The sequence below is a fragment of the Phyllosticta citriasiana genome (genome assembly GCF_038021145.1).
Source record: "Phyllosticta citriasiana strain CBS 120426 chromosome Unknown IWZ02scaffold_2, whole genome shotgun sequence".
Lineage (NCBI taxonomy): Eukaryota > Fungi > Ascomycota > Dothideomycetes > Botryosphaeriales > Phyllostictaceae > Phyllosticta > Phyllosticta citriasiana.
Window position 1 is genome coordinate 374,621 of NW_027117279.1, and position 16,018 is coordinate 390,638.

At 54.2% G+C, this 16,018-nt stretch overlaps 9 protein-coding genes across 9 annotated transcripts; 4 read left to right on the plus strand and 5 right to left on the minus strand.

The window, feature by feature from the left end:
• Positions 1–440: 440 nt before the first annotated feature.
• Positions 441–4,178, plus strand: IWZ02DRAFT_122405 (uncharacterized protein). Its single transcript, XM_066761480.1, has 3 exons — positions 441–980; positions 1,032–1,089; positions 1,142–4,178. Exons 1-3 carry the CDS (start codon positions 721–723, stop codon positions 3,986–3,988), a joined length of 3,165 nt encoding a protein of 1,054 aa, XP_066625862.1. The 5' UTR covers positions 441–720; the 3' UTR covers positions 3,989–4,178.
• Positions 4,179–4,425: 247 nt separating this feature from the next.
• On the plus strand, positions 4,426–5,935 carry IWZ02DRAFT_429741 (uncharacterized protein; the record flags this gene model as incomplete). The annotated part of the gene is made up of 5 exons (XM_066766004.1): positions 4,426–4,547; positions 4,630–5,010; positions 5,100–5,335; positions 5,359–5,593; positions 5,665–5,935. 5 exons carry the CDS (start codon positions 4,426–4,428, stop codon positions 5,933–5,935), a joined length of 1,245 nt encoding a protein of 414 aa, XP_066625863.1.
• Positions 5,822–7,107, minus strand: IWZ02DRAFT_122571 (uncharacterized protein). Its single transcript, XM_066761484.1, has one exon. It carries the CDS (start codon positions 6,889–6,891, stop codon positions 6,142–6,144), a length of 750 nt encoding a protein of 249 aa, XP_066625864.1. The 5' UTR covers positions 6,892–7,107; the 3' UTR covers positions 5,822–6,141.
• Positions 7,108–7,263: 156 nt separating this feature from the next.
• Positions 7,264–8,010, minus strand: IWZ02DRAFT_371198 (phenylacrylic acid decarboxylase; the record flags this gene model as incomplete). Its single annotated transcript, XM_066764545.1, has 1 exon — positions 7,264–8,010. The coding sequence occupies one exon, from the start codon at positions 8,008–8,010 to the stop codon at positions 7,264–7,266; it is 747 nt and encodes a 248-aa protein (XP_066625865.1).
• Positions 8,011–8,510: 500 nt separating this feature from the next.
• Positions 8,511–10,042, plus strand: IWZ02DRAFT_487197 (UbiD decarboxylyase family; the record flags this gene model as incomplete). The annotated part of the gene is made up of 2 exons (XM_066769337.1): positions 8,511–9,376; positions 9,430–10,042. The coding sequence occupies 2 exons, from the start codon at positions 8,511–8,513 to the stop codon at positions 10,040–10,042; spliced, it is 1,479 nt and encodes a 492-aa protein (XP_066625866.1).
• Positions 10,043–10,151: 109 nt separating this feature from the next.
• Positions 10,152–11,601, minus strand: IWZ02DRAFT_122538 (D-isomer specific 2-hydroxyacid dehydrogenase). The gene is made up of 2 exons (XM_066761483.1): positions 10,253–11,601; positions 10,152–10,202 (listed from the first exon to the last, which is right to left on the minus strand). The coding sequence occupies exon 1, from the start codon at positions 11,403–11,405 to the stop codon at positions 10,311–10,313; it is 1,095 nt and encodes a 364-aa protein (XP_066625867.1). The 5' UTR covers positions 11,406–11,601; the 3' UTR covers positions 10,152–10,202; positions 10,253–10,310.
• A 23-nt stretch (positions 11,602–11,624) lies between these two features.
• On the minus strand, positions 11,625–12,765 carry IWZ02DRAFT_441305 (uncharacterized protein). Its single transcript, XM_066766903.1, has 3 exons — positions 12,287–12,765; positions 12,132–12,224; positions 11,625–12,077 (listed from the first exon to the last, which is right to left on the minus strand). Exons 1-3 carry the CDS (start codon positions 12,588–12,590, stop codon positions 12,013–12,015), a joined length of 462 nt encoding a protein of 153 aa, XP_066625868.1. The 5' UTR covers positions 12,591–12,765; the 3' UTR covers positions 11,625–12,012.
• A 14-nt stretch (positions 12,766–12,779) lies between these two features.
• Positions 12,780–14,661, plus strand: IWZ02DRAFT_496361 (WD40-repeat-containing domain protein). The gene is made up of 2 exons (XM_066770168.1): positions 12,780–14,102; positions 14,158–14,661. The coding sequence occupies exons 1-2, from the start codon at positions 12,822–12,824 to the stop codon at positions 14,491–14,493; spliced, it is 1,617 nt and encodes a 538-aa protein (XP_066625869.1). The 5' UTR covers positions 12,780–12,821; the 3' UTR covers positions 14,494–14,661.
• IWZ02DRAFT_441311 (mitochondrial 54S ribosomal protein uL22m) lies at positions 14,662–15,951 on the minus strand. Its single transcript, XM_066766904.1, has 3 exons — positions 15,795–15,951; positions 14,946–15,731; positions 14,662–14,894 (listed from the first exon to the last, which is right to left on the minus strand). Exons 1-3 carry the CDS (start codon positions 15,832–15,834, stop codon positions 14,755–14,757), a joined length of 966 nt encoding a protein of 321 aa, XP_066625870.1. The 5' UTR covers positions 15,835–15,951; the 3' UTR covers positions 14,662–14,754.
• Positions 15,952–16,018: the final 67 nt, after the last annotated feature.

The window sequence follows — 16,018 nt, forward strand, 5'->3', positions numbered from 1 at the left end:
TGCTGAATCCTGGAGATCAGGTGCGGGCCGGCCCTTGCGCCACCCTTGCCTCAGAATTCGACATATTTGCCAGTGGCGCTGGACAAGCCTTTGCCCATGCCAAAAAAAAAAAAGCTTGTCGTTTTGCATCTTCAGGACCCAGTCTGTCGGGACTGCCATGACGTGATGGTGCGGAATAAAGGCCACCGCCCATGCCACATTCGACTGGCTTCTGGAGTTGGGTGCCGTGAGCCGTGATCGCTCGCGTTTACCGGCCGCGGCCACCGAAGCAAAGAGCGAGGAAGACCATTTTGGTCCCTACACCAAACGTGGGAAATCCTGCGCTCAAGCAAGATTTTCGGCACCCTCCCTGATACCGCCACGCCGCTTCATCTCTCGCGGTCCGATCGCCATTCCGAACCTCCACCGATGTCTTCTAGCCCATTAGATTTCGCGATGAACGGCGCCCGTACGCGCACTCCGTCGCATCCCCGCGACGTCCGTGGCGACCTCAGGGACCCTCTTATTCTCAATTTGGCTGTTTGATGTACGACTCACGTCATGGTTCATCAAACACCCGCCCAATGATGGAATCTATATAAACAGACATGAACTCTCTCGAAGTTGTGTATATCTTTCCATCCAGCGGCCTCTTCTACAATATCCACCATTCCTCAAGAACTTTGAAACCCACCATAATCGATTTCACAGCTCAAGTCCTCGCTGAATTTTTCATCAACCATGGGATCCATCGCAAACGTCTCCGAGAACTGGGGCTTCTCCCCCTACGCCGACAAGCCTCTTCCCCGCCGTGTCGAGGACATTGCAGCAAAAGATCCTTCGCGGACGTGGATGATTGTCCCTCGCACCTCCGATGTCAACGGCGAATACCGGTACATTACCTTTGGCGAATTCGCCAAGGCCATTGATGGAGCAGCGAGATGGATTGAAAAGACCATTGGCATCAACAAGGAGAAGCGTGAAACCATCGCTTACATGGGGTATGCGAAATCTCCTTCGAGGCAGCGTTTCAATTTCTAATGATTTTACAGCATCAACGATGTCCGCTACGCCGTCATGATCATTGCCTTGATGAAGGCGAACAAACGCGTAAGTCATGAATCATGGCAAGAATGAAAAGCATCTCTGACTTTTTGATTAGGCTCTTCTGCTTTCCCTCAAGAACTCTGACGAGGCTCAGCTTCACCTCCTCAGCCGCACCGACTCTGTGCACTACATGTACACCGAAGGTATCGAAAAGAACCTCGAAGTTTTCAGCAAGCACTCAGCGGATCTGCACGGCCACATGGTTCCTTCTTTCGATGAAATGATCGCCGAAGGAGAAAAGGGATCTTTCCAGACCGTTGGCGAGGAGGGTCTCTTTGAAAAGGTTCTCGTTCTCCACACGTCTGGCTCTACCGGTCTCCCCAAGCCAATCTACGCCACCAACGGCTGGATGGCTGTTACCGAACACCACAAGTACGCCAAGCCGCCTTCGGGCAAGAAAATTGCCGCGGCTGGCTGGTTGCACAACGATGGCGAGCCCATGTTCACCGCTGCGCCCTTCTTCCACGCCATGGGTGTTTTGGCCCTCCTGAGAACCATCTGGACCGGCCCTCTTCTTCTTCCTCCTCTCGGCAAGCCTGTCAACGGTGAGCTTTCCAACGACTCGCTGCTTCTTGGAATCGCCAAGGCTGCTCTCATCGCACCCTCCATGCTTGAGGAGATGAGCGAGACCGAAAAGGGTCTCAAGGCTCTCAGCACCATCAACCAGGTCTACTTTGGTGGTGCCCCCTTGGCCAAGGAGGCTGGCGATAGAGTCCTCAAGGTCACTAAGCTCAACACTCTCATCGGTTCTACTGAAGCATCCTTGATCCTGAACTGTGCTCCCGAGAACCCCTATGACTGGCAATACTTTGACTGGCATCCAGTCTCTGGAACTGTCATGGAAGATGCCGGCGAGGGTCTGTATGAGCAAGTCATCAAGCCTATCTCTGACCCCAGATTTTTGGGTGCCTTCTACACGTTCCCAGAACTCACCGAGTGGAGGACCAAGGACTTGTTTGAGCCTCACCCCACCAGAAATGGTCTCTGGCGCTACAGAGGTCGCCGTGACGATGTGATCGTCTTTAGCAACGGTGAAAAGTTCAACCCTGTATCCTTCGAAAAGGTTGTGGAGGACCACCCTCTGATCAAGGGCGCTGTTGTTGTTGGCGAGGGCCGCTTCCAGCCCGGCCTGCTGGTTGAGCCTGACTGGCTGAAGCTTGGCGATAACTACGACCTCAACGCTCTCCTGGAGGAGATTTGGCCTGCTGTCGAGCTCGCCAACAAGGATGCTCCTTCTCACGGTCAGGTTTGGAAGAACAAGATCGCCTTTACCAAGAAGGACAAGGAGTTTGCTCGTAGCCCCAAGGGCTCCATTCAGCGCCGCGCCACCGTCGGCGTCTTTTCTGCTGAAATCGATGCTCTTTACTCTAGTGAGGGCTTTGACGAGGAGCTCGGCAAGCTCAGCAAGGATGCGGACAAGGACACTGCCCGCGCTTTTGTCCGCAAGGCCTTTGGTCTCGTCCTTTCCGCTTTCAAGGACGAGCACTCTGATGACCAGGATATTTTCGATCTTGGGGTCGACTCACTTCAGGTCATGGCCCTTGCCAGTGCCTTAAGCCACGCATTGAAGTCTGACAAGGCTGACCGTGGTGCTGCCGTTGTCCCCCGCGACATTTACGGTAACCCTACCGCCAGCAAGCTTGCCATTGCCTTGATTGCCAAGCTTTCCAACTCGGAGGCCACCCAGCCTTCCCGCCCACGCGAGGAGGTCATGCTCGAGCTGATCAACAAGTACACTGCGGACCTTCCCAAGACCGCTGCTCCCCTGCCTGCTTTGCCTGAGAAGCAGACTGTGGTCATTACTGGTTCTACCGGCTCCCTGGGCAACTACATGCTCGAGGACTGCATCAACTCTCCCAAGGTCGCTAAGATCTACTGTCTCAACCGCTCCGACTCTGCTGAGGCTCGCCAGGCCAAGAGCTTTGCTGAGCGCGGCGTCAAGGCCGACTTCAGCAAGGTCACCTTCTTGCGCACCGACTTCAGCTGGGACTTCTTCGGCCTGGCCAGTGAGATTTACGAGGAGCTGCTGAACTCCGTCACGACCTTTGTCCACAATGCCTGGGCTGTCGACTTCAACCACGCCCTCGAATCCTATGAGCCGACTCACATTGCCGGTACCCGCCGCGTCGTGGACTTCAGCTTGCAGTCCAAGTTCCGCGCCCACATTACCTTCATCTCGTCCATTGCCTCGGTTGGTAATTGGTCTTCCATTGGCTCTGGTCCCGTCCCCGAGACTTTCATCGAGAACGACAGCGCGCCGTTCCCCCAGGGCTACGGCGAGTCCAAGCACGTGGCAGGCCGCATCCTTGCCATTGCCGCTCAGCAGGCCGCGGTCCCCGTTAGCATTATGCGCTGCGGTCAGCTCGCCGGATCTCGCCAGGAAAGAGGTGTGTGGAACCGCCACGAGTGGCTCCCCAGCATTGTCCACACCAGCAAGAACATGGGCATCGTCCCTCAGAATCTCGGAAACCAGGACAACGTTGACTGGGTCCCGATGGACGCTGCGGCCCGCACTGTTCTCGAGTCCACCACGAACCGCCTCCAGGTCCAATCCTCCAAGATCCTAGATGTCTTCCACGTTGTCAACCCCCGCGTCGTCTCCTGGAGCACGCTCGTGCCTGTCATCCAGGACTTTTACAAGAAGACCCAGGGCATCGACCTCGCGGCCGTGCCTTTCGACGACTGGATGACCGCGCTCAAGGCCACCCCTCTTACCAAGGAGGAAGTCGAGAAGAAGCCCGGTGTCAAGCTGCTCGACTTTTACGAGGGTCTACGTGCCCCAGGTGGTGCCCTTCCTTCCATGAACACTACGCACACTTGCGAATTCTCCGAGTGCCTGAGGACCTTGAACGCCGTTGACGCGCCGCTCTTTGAGAATTGGTGCAAGCAGTGGGGTTTCTAGATTGTTGATGGTCTGACTTTGGATGAGCATTTTGCATGCACAAGGCGTTTTTGATACCATTAGAAGTGGTTTTGTTTCCCTCTGGCAGCGTTCCTAGACTGAGATTTGCGACTTTGTACCTTTTGCACTTCCAGCGCTTTCCAAAATTCAAGCAAATTTCAAATCCCTGCCCGCCTCTACAAAACGTGCCTTGTCTATCCGAATTTGGCCTCTTCAGGTTCGTGATTGAAATCTAAAGACCTGTAGTTCGCACTGATCTCCCGTCGCGTGACAAGTTCCCAGACCCTGATAACCGCAACCAATATTTCGACCGCAACCATGACTAATGTCATGCACATGGTCGTTGGCTCTGGTTCCGAACGAAGTGCCGACAGGAGTATCTCAGCCCATATCACCGGATCCCTCCCACATCGATTTCCCTCACACGCGAGAGAAGAATGACTGAGCGCAATCGTCCAACCGAGGATCAAGTCAACAGCATATTACAATCAAAGAAGCGACACCGAGGTAACGCAGCATGCTACCCCTGCAACCAGCGCAAAGTAAAATGCGACATGAAGTAAACATCCCAAAACTTGACCCCCGGGAAGAAAATCTGCACTAACGGATAAGCTTAGACAACCTTGACTGACGTGCTTAAGAAGAGGTCAACCCAACATTTGCACCTACACCCTCAAGCGGATGCTCTCGCCGGAACCTAGTCACAACGGGACGCCTAAACGTCTCGAACGCGAGTCTTCAGTGACGACGTCAGACTCGCCTCAAGTGGCGTTGGATGCTCCCCAGCTTTCTGGGAACGTGGAGGGAGACAGCAAATCGGACTCCTTTTTGGGAGAGAATGCCGCCGCGCCGCATCTTTCGAGGAGATTGGGCGATTCGGAGGGCACGATCAAAGACGACCTCGTGCCGCTCTTGGGCTTGTGTGATCGGTCTAACCAGTATCCGTTCATGAATGAGGGCGAAGACAGTGATCGCGTCAAGGAGTTGAAGAATACGCTGCTGACGCAGAGTGATGTTGTCAGGTAATAGTGTCTTCAGGATCATCAACACCGGCATAATTTACAGGCGACAGATTCTACCACTTATATCGGTCAATATATTTTCCACTCAGTCCAATCATCACCGACATTGATGCTTTCGAAATCTTCCTTGGTCGCTACCTTGAGAGCTGTGCCGGGAGTGACCTCAGCGTCGCTATTCCCGGCGGTAACCAAGGAGCAGCCCACGTCGTCCTCCTGCTGGCCATTCTGGCTGTCGGCGCTCAAATATCTGATCTGAGTCCTCAGGAGAGACGCCGCGTCTCTCGAGATTTTGGTATGAGCAGTCCAAAGAGGGTACAGAGTACAGGTCGGTGCTGACGACTGAACCAGCTCGTCCTTCATTCCACGCGCAGCGTCTTGCGAGTTTCTTACTCCGCTCGTCGCCGTCAAGTTTGCAAGGGCTGCTCGTCCTCGCCACCTTTTTGCAAAACGATGGCAATTCAGACGCTGCGTGGAGTCTGTTGGGGACCATTGTCCGACTGGCTCAGAGCATTAGGATTTCTCCCTCGTGGGGAGTTGCTCGACGAGTATCAGACTCCGAAAAGAAGTCTAACAAGAAGCTCCGGTGAGTGGCCAATTCTGGAATCACTGCTGGAATTTTGATGAGATATGCTGAAGACTCTCGCAAACATTCAGGATGACGATCCAACAGCAAGACACTATGCTGTCCCTCTGCTTTGACCCGCCCATCGTGCTAGCCTACTCACCTCAACTTAAACTCGAAGAACTCGACTCAAACTCAAAACTCAACTTCCAGCAAGTCATGTGGCGCTTCACCACCGCAACACTGCGCTTCATGGCGCGACGCACCTCCCTAGTCAACGCTACAACCATGCACCAGCAAATGCAGGAGCTCGAGCAAATAACATCACAGGCGAAAGACCACTTGCGCGACAAACGGCACTGAATCAATCTCGACTAACGCATCCAAAACTTCGCGATAGGCACGCACATATCGTTCCTCGTGTCCATCGTCTGCCGGCCCACCTTCTCAAACTCGAGCCGCGCCGCTCTCGACGAGTCGGCGCAGCAGACGACAAATCCGGCGGCGCGAGGCAAAGCCGCACTCGCCGATGTGCTGAGGGCGTTTGTCGACCTGCAGGCGCTGACCATCTACCCGCTTAGGTCATGGGTCATGATCCACGAGGTGCTCAGCTCGGCGCTTCTGCTGGCCGCGCTCGGCGAGACGAGAAAGTCGGAGCAGGTGCTGCAGAGGCGGCTGATCGATGTCCTTGTGTCTAGCTCGTCGACGGAGAACAGTGGTGAAAGTGCGCATTCGCTGTCGTCTTCGCATCTGAGAGCGCTGAGGACGTTGGAGCGGTTGGCGCATGGTGAGCAGCCGCCGACGGGACGGAGCACCACCGCCGCCGCTGCCGCCACAGCTTCTAATGAAAACCGGCAACCTGATCCTGGGGATACTGCGTCTGGGGTCGTTGATGAGACGTCGCAAACTGGTGACAATGCATGGAACCATGTCTTTGATGAGCCGGTCTCTGGCGTCCATCTCGATTCGTCGCCTCTTGCGTTTTTGGACTCAGTCATTTGGGGTAAGTTTACCTCTTGAAAGGTTTCACTTCGTAGCTGAAATTTTGGAAAGAAAAGAGCTGTCTGGATAGTGATGGCGACTTTCTTGAATTCGATCTGCTGAACTGGAGTGGAGGGGCGCAGTGAAATGAATGGAAGGTTCTGCAACTTGTCTGGGTGAAGCATTCTCCACAATACTTTCGGCCACCTAGTTCTGCAAACATGCCCTGCTGTTGTTTGCCCCCTGAGAACAGGCTTGAAAAGATTTTGTGAGTTGCGCGCCTGGATGCTCGCCATGTCCGTCACTTGAGTGTGCCTGATTGTTCCTCGCCCTTCCATATTGATCGGGGCTTGATTTCTTTCTGTTCATGTGCTGTCCACGCCATGAATCCGTCCCAGTCTCTCCTGCTGCTGGCGAGCCTCTGTCGTCTTTCAAGAAGTTCGGAGCCGATACGATTGGAATCCCGGGGTAACACGGTAACATCCATCATGCTCGCTCTTGAGAGGACTACGGCCTGACACTGCTCACTGTCCTGCATGACTGCGGATTCAGATGTTTGACCTTTGGAGCGAGCGATGCAGACTTCAGAGACCAAGCTCATGGGAAGGTTCCAGCTCTTGGTTCCTCTTTGCCGTAAATGATGAGTCCGGATAACGTGTGCTGAGGATCCCAGCTCACCCAGAGGTGAGACAAGAACGCTGCCGTCTCTTTCAATCTTTCCTGAAGCTCTCCCACCGTTCAAAGTTATCCAGGTGGATACCGAAGCAGTCTAACATTCTCCCGACACTCTGATCAATGAGGTCCTGGACGGACTTGGGGCGAGTGTAGAACGCTGGGACAGGAGGAAAGATAGTGGCGCCAGCTCGCTCCAAAAACGCCATATTATCCAGATGGATAGCGCTAAGCGGCGTCTCTCTGACTGCAAGCACGAGGCGCCTCCGCTCCTTGAGACAGACGTCCGCAGAGCGCGAAATAAGATCATCGCAATACCCAGCGCGGACAGCCGCTAGCGTCTTCATAGAGCAGGGCACAATGATCATGCCGTCGTGCAGGAAGCTGCCAGACGACGGCGGCGCCGCCATGTCGCGCAGCGCGTAGCTCTTGGTTGCCAGCGCCTGCACCTCGTCCCAGGTCCTGTCCGTCTCGTACTTCATCGTTGCCAGCGCCCACTTGGACATGACTAGGTGCGTCTCGATTCCTACTTCGCGTAGGATCTCGAGCATTCGGATCGCGTAGACGGTTCCTGTTGCTCCTGTTACGCCGACGACGATGCGCTTGGGCCGGGAATCCGACGATGTTGATATCTTTCGGGAGGTGAGAAGTCCATGTCTTGAGGCAAATTGATTTGTCTTGGTGAGAAGTGATGCGGATGTAGAAGAGAAAGATTGAGTAGTCGGTGTAGGCACGAAGCGTGTGGATTGCCTCGCAAGGCGGAAATACGACCGACAAGTCCACATTCTCGACAATGGCGTATGATTTGCGGAAACCAAAACCAACAGGGCGGATTCTTGTTCTTTTCTACCACCTAGCAACGGCGAGCGATGTTCGGAGCCGACCCTTGAGTCGACCGATGCCGAAGCCGAAGCCGATTCCGAGGTGGTGAGACCCGGAGTCGGGTCATTGATTATTTGACACCTTTGGGTCTCCTGAACGGCCCGAACCATGATTTTGACGGGTATCTGAGCGTTGATTGGTGCTTTGAAGTGGTCCATCGATGGCGGTGGAATTTCATGACCTGACCTCCACCGTAATACTTGACTGATATAACCCCAGCGCTGCGCAAAAGACTTTCGAAGAGCTGCCAATTGTTTCCATCGACTGGAATAATATAACAGCAAGCATGTTTGCTCAACTCACAAAGACAGCTTCTAGACATGCCTACCGAAGAAGTCCTCCCCTTATAGCGAACTCAATTCGGTACGTCCAAGGAAAGACCTCGCCCCAAGACACGCCAGACATGAATTTCCGGTCATTTGTGGAAGCCCTTAAAGCCGATGGCGACATTGCCGAAATCAACTCAGAGAAGGACCCACACCTCGAAGTCGCAGCAATCATCAGACGGTCTTGCGAGACGGATGACAAGGCGCCGCTCTTCAACAACGTCAAGGGAGCGCGCGACGGATTGTTCCGCATCCTGGGAGCTCCCGGTTCGCTGAGACAAGAGAGAAAGGGCAAATATGGCAGACTGGCGCGGCACCTTGGTCTGCCACCGAACGCCAACATGCGGCAAGTCCTGGACAAGATGTTGTCCGCCAAGGGTGTGGAACCCAAGCCACCACGGGTAATCGAGACGGGAGCTTGCAAGGAGAACAAGCTGTTTGGCGATCAAATCGATCTCGAAAAGCTTCCGGCACCGCTTATCCACCAGAGCGACGGTGGCAAATACATCCAGACGTACGGCATGCACATCTTCAAGACGCCCGACGGCAAGTGGACCAATTGGTCCATTGCACGCGCCATGGTGCACGATCGGAACCACCTCGTTGGCCTCGTCATCCCGCCCCAGCACATCTGGCAGATTTGGGACATGTGGAGGAAGGAGGGAAAAGACGTGCCGTGGGCACTGGCGTTTGGTGTGCCACCTGCAGCGATCATGGCCTCGAGCACCCCAATGCCAGAGTCGGTCAGCGAGGGCGAATACGTCGGTGCCATGACTGGAACTGCCATTGATGTAGTCAAGTGCGAGACGAATAACCTGCTTGTTCCAGCCAACTCGGAAATCGTGTTTGAGGGGACATTGTCGACGACAGAAATGGCACCAGAAGGACCATTCGGTGAGATGCATGCGTACACCTGGCCAGGAGACTCTCACATGTGTCCAAAGTAAGTTTTGAAGCAACACAGACAATCTGTGCTTAAGTTAATGTTCGGTGTAGGTTCAAGGTGGACTGCATAACTCACCGCAACGACGCCATTTTGCCAGTATCCTCGTGTGGCAGGTTGACCGACGAGACTCACACCATGATCGGCTCTCTCAACGCTGCAGAGGCGCGCCAGCTGTGTCAAGAGAATGGTCTTCCTATCACTGACGCCTTCATGCCCTTTTCCTCGCAAGTCACATGGATGGCTCTTAGGGTGGACACGGAGAAGCTGAGGCAAATGAAAACCGACCCTAAGACTTTCAGCAAGCGCGTTGGCGACCTCATCTTCAACAACAAGGTCGGATACACGACTCACCGCATCATTATTCTCGGCGACGACATCGACGTTTATGATGACAAGGCTGTCATGTGGGCATTCACCACAAGGTGCAGGCCTCATGACGACGAAATCTTTTACCACGACGTGAGGGCTTTCCCCTTGATCCCGTATAATAGCCACGGAGCCCATGACAAGTTGAAGGGAGGAAAGGTCGTCAGTGATGCCCTGTTCCCAGTTGAGTACACGACGGGCAAGACCTGGGAAGCTGCTAGCTTTGAGGAGGGCTATCCTAAGGAAGTGAAGCAGAAGGTGCTGACTGAGTGGCGCGCCATGGGCTTTGAACAGTGATTTGTCTTATAAGTCGATTTTGATTTTAATTGAACGGAGCTTTTGTCGAGTGGTGAGCTAAATCTCGATGCAGAACGATAAGTTGCAAATCGTTTCGCTGAAGATGAACGCTTATCAAAGTCGATAATTTCTCACAGAGCAGAGAGAGTGAATGCTTCTCCTAACGATTGTAAGCTTAGTCTTTTTGGACAAACCAATGGCGTGTCCTACGTGAAGAAAGAACGAAAACTCACTTTGTTGGATCGCATGTCCCTTCCCAGTACTTCCTTCAAACTAGTCGATTCCGAATTTCCTCGCCCGTTAAATATCTGCGCAAATTTTCCACCGTCTGCGGCCACCAATCGCGAAATGTCTTTTCGCTGGCGTACCCAGCATGTGGTGTCAAAATCACTTCGCTCTTTCCCTCGGACGAACCCCAATTCGTCGTACGCCACTTGCTATCCATGGGCAACGGCTCATCCCAGAAAACGTCCAAGCCCGCACCACGAATCTTGCCCTCGTTCAAAACATCGTAAAGCGCGTCTTCGTCGACCAGCGGACCGCGTGAGGTATTGACGAACAAGGCAGACGGCTTCAACAACGCAAGCTCCTTCGCACCGACGATGCCCCTTGAGCGATCAGAGAGAACGTAATGTAAGCTCAGGATGTCCGCCTCCTTGAATAGAGCTTCCTTGGATGGGGCAACCTGGAAGGCCCCCTTGGGAAGACCACACTCCTTGGCGTGGCGATCTGCCTCATCTTGAGTCAGGTGGACGCTCCACGCCAAAATGCGCATGCCAAAAACTGAGTACGCAATTTTGGCCGACTCGCTTCCAAGCTTCCCCAGTCCCAGGGATGCAAAAGTCTTGCCGCCCAGGTCGACGTGAAGCGGCAGATCGTTCTGCCAACCGCCTTGTTTCACAATTCGGTCATCGCGCGGAATACTGTTTGCCAGTGCCAGTATGAGAGCCCAGTTGTGTTGCGTAGTGTGCGCGGGCGCCTTTGGCACATCTGGGTCTGCTGGCTCAGCTTGGACGGGCTTTGTGCCTGCGACAATGATTTCCGATTCCTTAAAAGCTTCCAGATCCAGCGCGAGGTTGCGCATACCGGTTGTAAGCAACAGGTGGAGGTTGGGTAGCGCGGTGACTATCTCTCGTGGAAAAGGCGTTCGTTCCCGTATAGTAGAAATAACTTCAAACGGCCGAAGGCGCTCGATTAGTTTCTGGGGATTTTTCTTAGGATCAATGGTATCCGGAAAGTAGGAAATGTCAAGATCGGACGTAGTAATGTCCTTGAGGTATATAGGAGCATGATCTTGCCAGTCGTCGAGAACTGCGAGCGTCACCGGCCGGTTGAACTTGGTGGGTGAAGTAATCGTAGACATTCTGGAGACGTAGGAACAATTCGAAAAAAGGCGATATGGTCTTTGGAGCAGCAGGAAGAGGAGAAGGGGAAGTAATTTTATGCGTTAGAGAGGGTTTGAAAAAAGAGAGTGGGGTGTGTTCGTTGTACAGTCGTCGCAAAGTGGGGTAAACTGGAAGATTCACACGCGGGGAAGATGACGTTACGCCAGGGACGGAACATGGCACGGAAAGATACCGGTACTTGCATGTACATTTCCATTCATCTGGTGCCGATGGCTTGACTCGTCTGTGACTTGCACCCAGAAACCCTGCAACACTCGGAGTCTACGATTTATTCGAAACAGCAGGTCAGCTGCATCAACATCCCAGGCCAAACTGATTCAGAAGAATGAATGCATTCGGAGTCCACCCGATTGGACAAATGACGCAAATTTAATGAACAAAGTAGGCCAAGTTCAGGGCTACCATAGCCGTTGAAAAATCAAAATTCTTGTGTGGCGCTGTAAGCTGGCACGATGGAGACGTTTGTTGGAAAACAGACAAAAAGACGCCGTCAGTCTTCAGCCAGTGTCTGTCTTCGGAAACGCTGTGTTTTAAGATGCGGAGGGAGGCTTATCAAATTGTTCCTTAGCTTTTGGCGTGCACACATAGACCTATACCTCCAAGTACCAATGCCATACCTATCCAAGTGTCTGAAACACAAACTCGGGTTAGGGACAATTTTGAGAAAAGCTCGACCAACGTACCTCTTGATATCACTTTGCCTTCTGCCCACCATTCGCCAAGAACGGTGAAAAGGAAAGCCAGCGAGTTTGTTATTGGCACAGTCAGGCTCAGTTCTGGACAGTTGTGAGCCTCACCTCACCCATTGTTCGAGGTACCAGCAATCTGGTAGACTTACCAGCTTTGCCTATCAGCAAAAAGAACCAAATAGAGCCCGTTACGTTCAACAACAACGGTACTGCATATGCCGGCCTCCTTAACAAGTCGATTACTGCAAATATGACTCCCCAAATCTTTCTTTTCAACCAAGAAACGTTTGGATCAGACAAATATGGACGTGAAGGTGGTGTATAGTTGACAGCGGCGCGTCTCATAAATGGCGTTGTAAGACCCCATGCTGCGCCAACGAGCAAGAAGCCAAGGATCCAGCGGAAGATGGAGGGCTGTGATTCTGGAGCTGATGGCGGCGACTCTGGATCCATGGCAAAGATGAAGGGGAACACAAAACGAGGGACGAAGAACACTTGCGGAGATGCGAATGAATGGTATCGCCAGGTTGCGGTAATGCCGCAAAGCAGATCCGGGGTAGTGGGCGGAGCGGTGGCTAAGGCGGTAGGTGGGCAAAACGTCGCGCCGGGATGGTCTCAGAAAAATATCGTCCACGACAACCTACCGCTTCCACTAACACAACTCACGCCTTGCACACGATCGCAATGGCTGCCGAAGTGCAACGGCTACAGCCCGTCAAGCTGCCCGCGGGGCCAGCTTCCCTCACGTCCGAGCAGAAATACTGGCAGACTTTTTCGTCGCAAGTGCTGCTCCCATCGCCGCACTCGTCACCCATCACAAGCATCTGTGCACCCTCCTTCGTCGCCTCTTCGACCCAGCTTGCGCCGCCCGAGACCTTTGCCGTAACTTCCGGAAACCGGGTCCAAGTTCTCAGCAGCCGCACTCGCAAAGCCGTCAAGACCATCTCACGATTCGGCGTCGAAGATCGCGCACACTCTGGCGACATCCGTCGCGATGGACGCGTCCTCGTGGCTGGTGGCGACTCAGGTGCCATCCAGGCTTTCGACATCAACTCTCGCGCTATTCTCAAGACGTGGAAGGAGCACCAGCAGCCCGTATGGGTCACCAAGTGGAGTCCGGCAGAATTGACGACGCTCATGAGCGCGTCCGACGATAAGACTGTGAGGCTGTGGGATTTGCCGTCGGATGCCAGTACACAAAAGTTTTTGGGGCATCAAGACTACGTCCGGTGCGGTGGTTTCATGCCGGGGCAAGCAGATCGCATGCTGTACTCGGGTAGCTACGATCAGACAGTACGGCTGTGGGATCCCAGGATAGGCAGTAAGGCGGTCATGGTCTTCAAGCATTCGGCGGCAATCGAAAGCGTGCTCCCTCTCCCTTCTGGAACCACGCTGCTGGCATCAGCAGAAAACACAGTATCTGTGCTGGATCTCGTTGCGGGAAGGCCGCTTCAGCTACTCAAGAACCACCAAAAAACCGTTACAAGTCTCGCGCTGGCCAGCAATGGAGAAAGAGTGCTCAGTGGTGGACTCGACGGACACGTCAAGGTCTTTGAGACTACGGGATGGAACGTTGTGGCCGGCTTCAAGTACCCTTCGCCCATCCTCTCGCTGAGCGTCATTGCATCGGGCGCCAACCGTGAGGACAAGCACTTGGCTGTCGGCATGGAGAACGGGCTGCTGTCGCTGAGGACGCGCCTATCGGGCCAGCAAAAAGAGCAAGCGCGCGAACGGGAAAAGGAGATGAAGGCGCTGATGGAGGGCAAGATTGAAGAATTCGATCGCAAGAGGAAGCGCGGCAAGGGCTGGGAAAAAAGGCTCAGGGGGCGCAACTTTACAGGCGAGGGGGCCGATATCGTCATCGATGGCAATGCCAGGGGCAAGATTCGGAACGCGACCAGGTGGGAGACGATGCTACGGAAAGGCTACTACGAAAGGGCGTTGGATTTGGTGCTCGATGCAACGGTATGTCCAAAATCATATTGTGATGACTACGGTAAATGCTAATGAGCACCGACAGAATAATTCCAAGCAGGACACGCTAACGCTTCTCACCGCGCTGCGGCACCGCTCTGCGCTGCGCACCGCCCTCAAGGGCCGCGACGAGCTGACATTGCAACCCATCATCAAGTGGCTGGTACGCAACATGAGCGACCCGCGCCACGTTCAGCTTGTCACCGACGTGGCGTTTGCACTGCTGGACCTGTATGGCGAGGAGATGGGCCAGAGCCCGGAGATCGACGCCCTCGTCGATCGCCTTCACGATACGGTCAGGCGCGAGGCCGAAATCAGCCAGCAGGCGTGGGCCACCAAGGGCATGTTGGACATGCTCACTGCGGGAACCGGTGCGGCATGAGCTTTTCATCGAAGCAGAATTGCAAAGCAAAGGCGTTATTTGCATAGCGGCGGCGTTATGGGTTTGGGGATGGTATCTGGGTCAATACCAAACAGAGGCGGGGAAAAAGTTTTGGTTGCGTCAAGCAAACATTATCACATGACTCCTGTCATTGAACTGTAGAGAATATGATCGACTGGGGAAAGTTTATTTGTGTACTGCTACATCTGAAATCCGTGTTCATGATGGCCATCCTTCTTTCGTCTCGGAAATAAGTGAAATCTACCACATGACATGCTGGCGCTGGGTGGGAATGGGTCTGTCGGGCAGATGGACCCAGACCTTGCGATTGGCCTTCTTTTCTTCCCTCTCCTTGTGCTCCCTGATTCTTGTGGCCTCTTCCTTGAGCTTGACGGAAATACCTTGAGACTGTCAGTAATCTTGATAATTTAGGGATAAAGATGGGAACATACTGGTCGATGGCAAGCGCATGACATTGACCCTACCCCTGGCCCTGTAGTCGTACGCCCTGCCATACGTTCCACGCCCAACCCATGCTTGATCAACATAGAGACCAGTCTTGTCGGTGACGAGTTTTTTCTTGCCATCCTTGGTCCTAATCGCGGTAGGCGAGCCGGCGGTGCCATTGACCTTGCCCAAACCCATGCCTCTGCTGACAATGGCGTGGTCGCGAGCATACTCGAGGTGCTGCAGAATGTCCTGGGCAGCCTTCTTCTTACTGAAGCGCATCTGCAGCATGGCTTCCTCCAGCGACTTGCCGGAAATCTGGCGCGCAAGCAGGTTCAGCTTCTTGACGCTGGTCTTGATCCATGGACTCTTGACTAAATCTTCACGTTCCGTCCGCTTAAGATGCTGCGCCCGCGTCAGACGCCCGCGCTTGCGCACCTCGCGTATGACCATTTTTCTTTCCCAACGCATGCGCTGCTCTGGCTTCGGGTCCAGTGCCGTGGCCATGGCTTTCCGATTGCGCGCCTTTTTCGCAGCACGTCGCTCCTGCTCTTCTGGTGATCTGGTTTTCTTGGTGCCATCATCGAAGATGGAGGTCGGGGCGAGGTCGCCCTTGGGTCCTGGACCTGCCTGGCCAGATGGTGATTCGCGCTTCTTTTTGAGATATTCGTCGAGGATGGGGTTGGAGGAGCCTTGGTTCAATTTGCCCTCGGCTTCCCTTTGGCTCTTGGACTTGAAAAGGTTTTTGAACGACCACGCGTTGCGCCGCGGCTGGATTGGAAGAGAGACGGCTGCGCAATGTCAGCGGCGATTGGCAATGGATGGCGGGAGAAGTCAGATGGTAGGGGACTGACCTGGCTGGAGCAGCCGTCTCGCGGGCAGCCTGACGCTCATGGCGTGGAGGGTATACAGGCGTGGATGGTGCACTGCCGTGGCTACATGTACATAACCAAGTGCGGGAGCGGAAGTCGAGCTGGGCTGGGCTGGGCGGCGGCGGCGGCGGCGGCGGAATTGTCCGCGGCAAGACGTCGGCGCCTTGCAACCTACCTAACCTACCGTACTTACACGCGAGCCCGCA

Excerpts from the sequence above, each read along its gene's own strand:
- IWZ02DRAFT_122571 (XM_066761484.1), bottom strand. The coding sequence starts at position 6,891 with ATGGAAGGGCGAGGAACAATCAGGCACACTCAAGTGACGGACATGGCG.
- IWZ02DRAFT_496361 (XM_066770168.1), top strand. The coding sequence starts at position 12,822 with ATGGCTGCCGAAGTGCAACGGCTACAGCCCGTCAAGCTGCCCGCGGGG. Across the intron at positions 14,103-14,157 it reads ATTTGGTGCTCGATGCAACG|AATAATTCCAAGCAGGACAC; the intron begins GTATGTCCAAAA and ends GAGCACCGACAG.
- IWZ02DRAFT_441311 (XM_066766904.1), bottom strand. The coding sequence starts at position 15,834 with ATGAGCGTCAGGCTGCCCGCGAGACGGCTGCTCCAGCCAG. Across the intron at positions 15,732-15,794 it reads GAGACGGCTGCTCCAGCCAG|CCGTCTCTCTTCCAATCCAG; the intron begins GTCAGTCCCCTA and ends GACATTGCGCAG. Across the intron at positions 14,895-14,945 it reads CATGCGCTTGCCATCGACCA|GTATTTCCGTCAAGCTCAAG; the intron begins GTATGTTCCCAT and ends GACAGTCTCAAG.
- IWZ02DRAFT_122538 (XM_066761483.1), bottom strand. The coding sequence starts at position 11,405 with ATGTCTACGATTACTTCACCCACCAAGTTCAACCGGCCGGTGACGCTC.
- IWZ02DRAFT_122405 (XM_066761480.1), top strand. The coding sequence starts at position 721 with ATGGGATCCATCGCAAACGTCTCCGAGAACTGGGGCTTCTCCCCCTAC. Across the intron at positions 981-1,031 it reads GAAACCATCGCTTACATGGG|CATCAACGATGTCCGCTACG; the intron begins GTATGCGAAATC and ends ATGATTTTACAG. Across the intron at positions 1,090-1,141 it reads TGATGAAGGCGAACAAACGC|GCTCTTCTGCTTTCCCTCAA; the intron begins GTAAGTCATGAA and ends CTTTTTGATTAG.
- IWZ02DRAFT_441305 (XM_066766903.1), bottom strand. The coding sequence starts at position 12,590 with ATGGATCCAGAGTCGCCGCCATCAGCTCCAGAATCACAGCCCTCCATC. Across the intron at positions 12,225-12,286 it reads TTTGCTGATAGGCAAAGCTG|AACTGAGCCTGACTGTGCCA; the intron begins GTAAGTCTACCA and ends ACAACTGTCCAG. Across the intron at positions 12,078-12,131 it reads AGGCAAAGTGATATCAAGAG|ACACTTGGATAGGTATGGCA; the intron begins GTACGTTGGTCG and ends TTTGTGTTTCAG.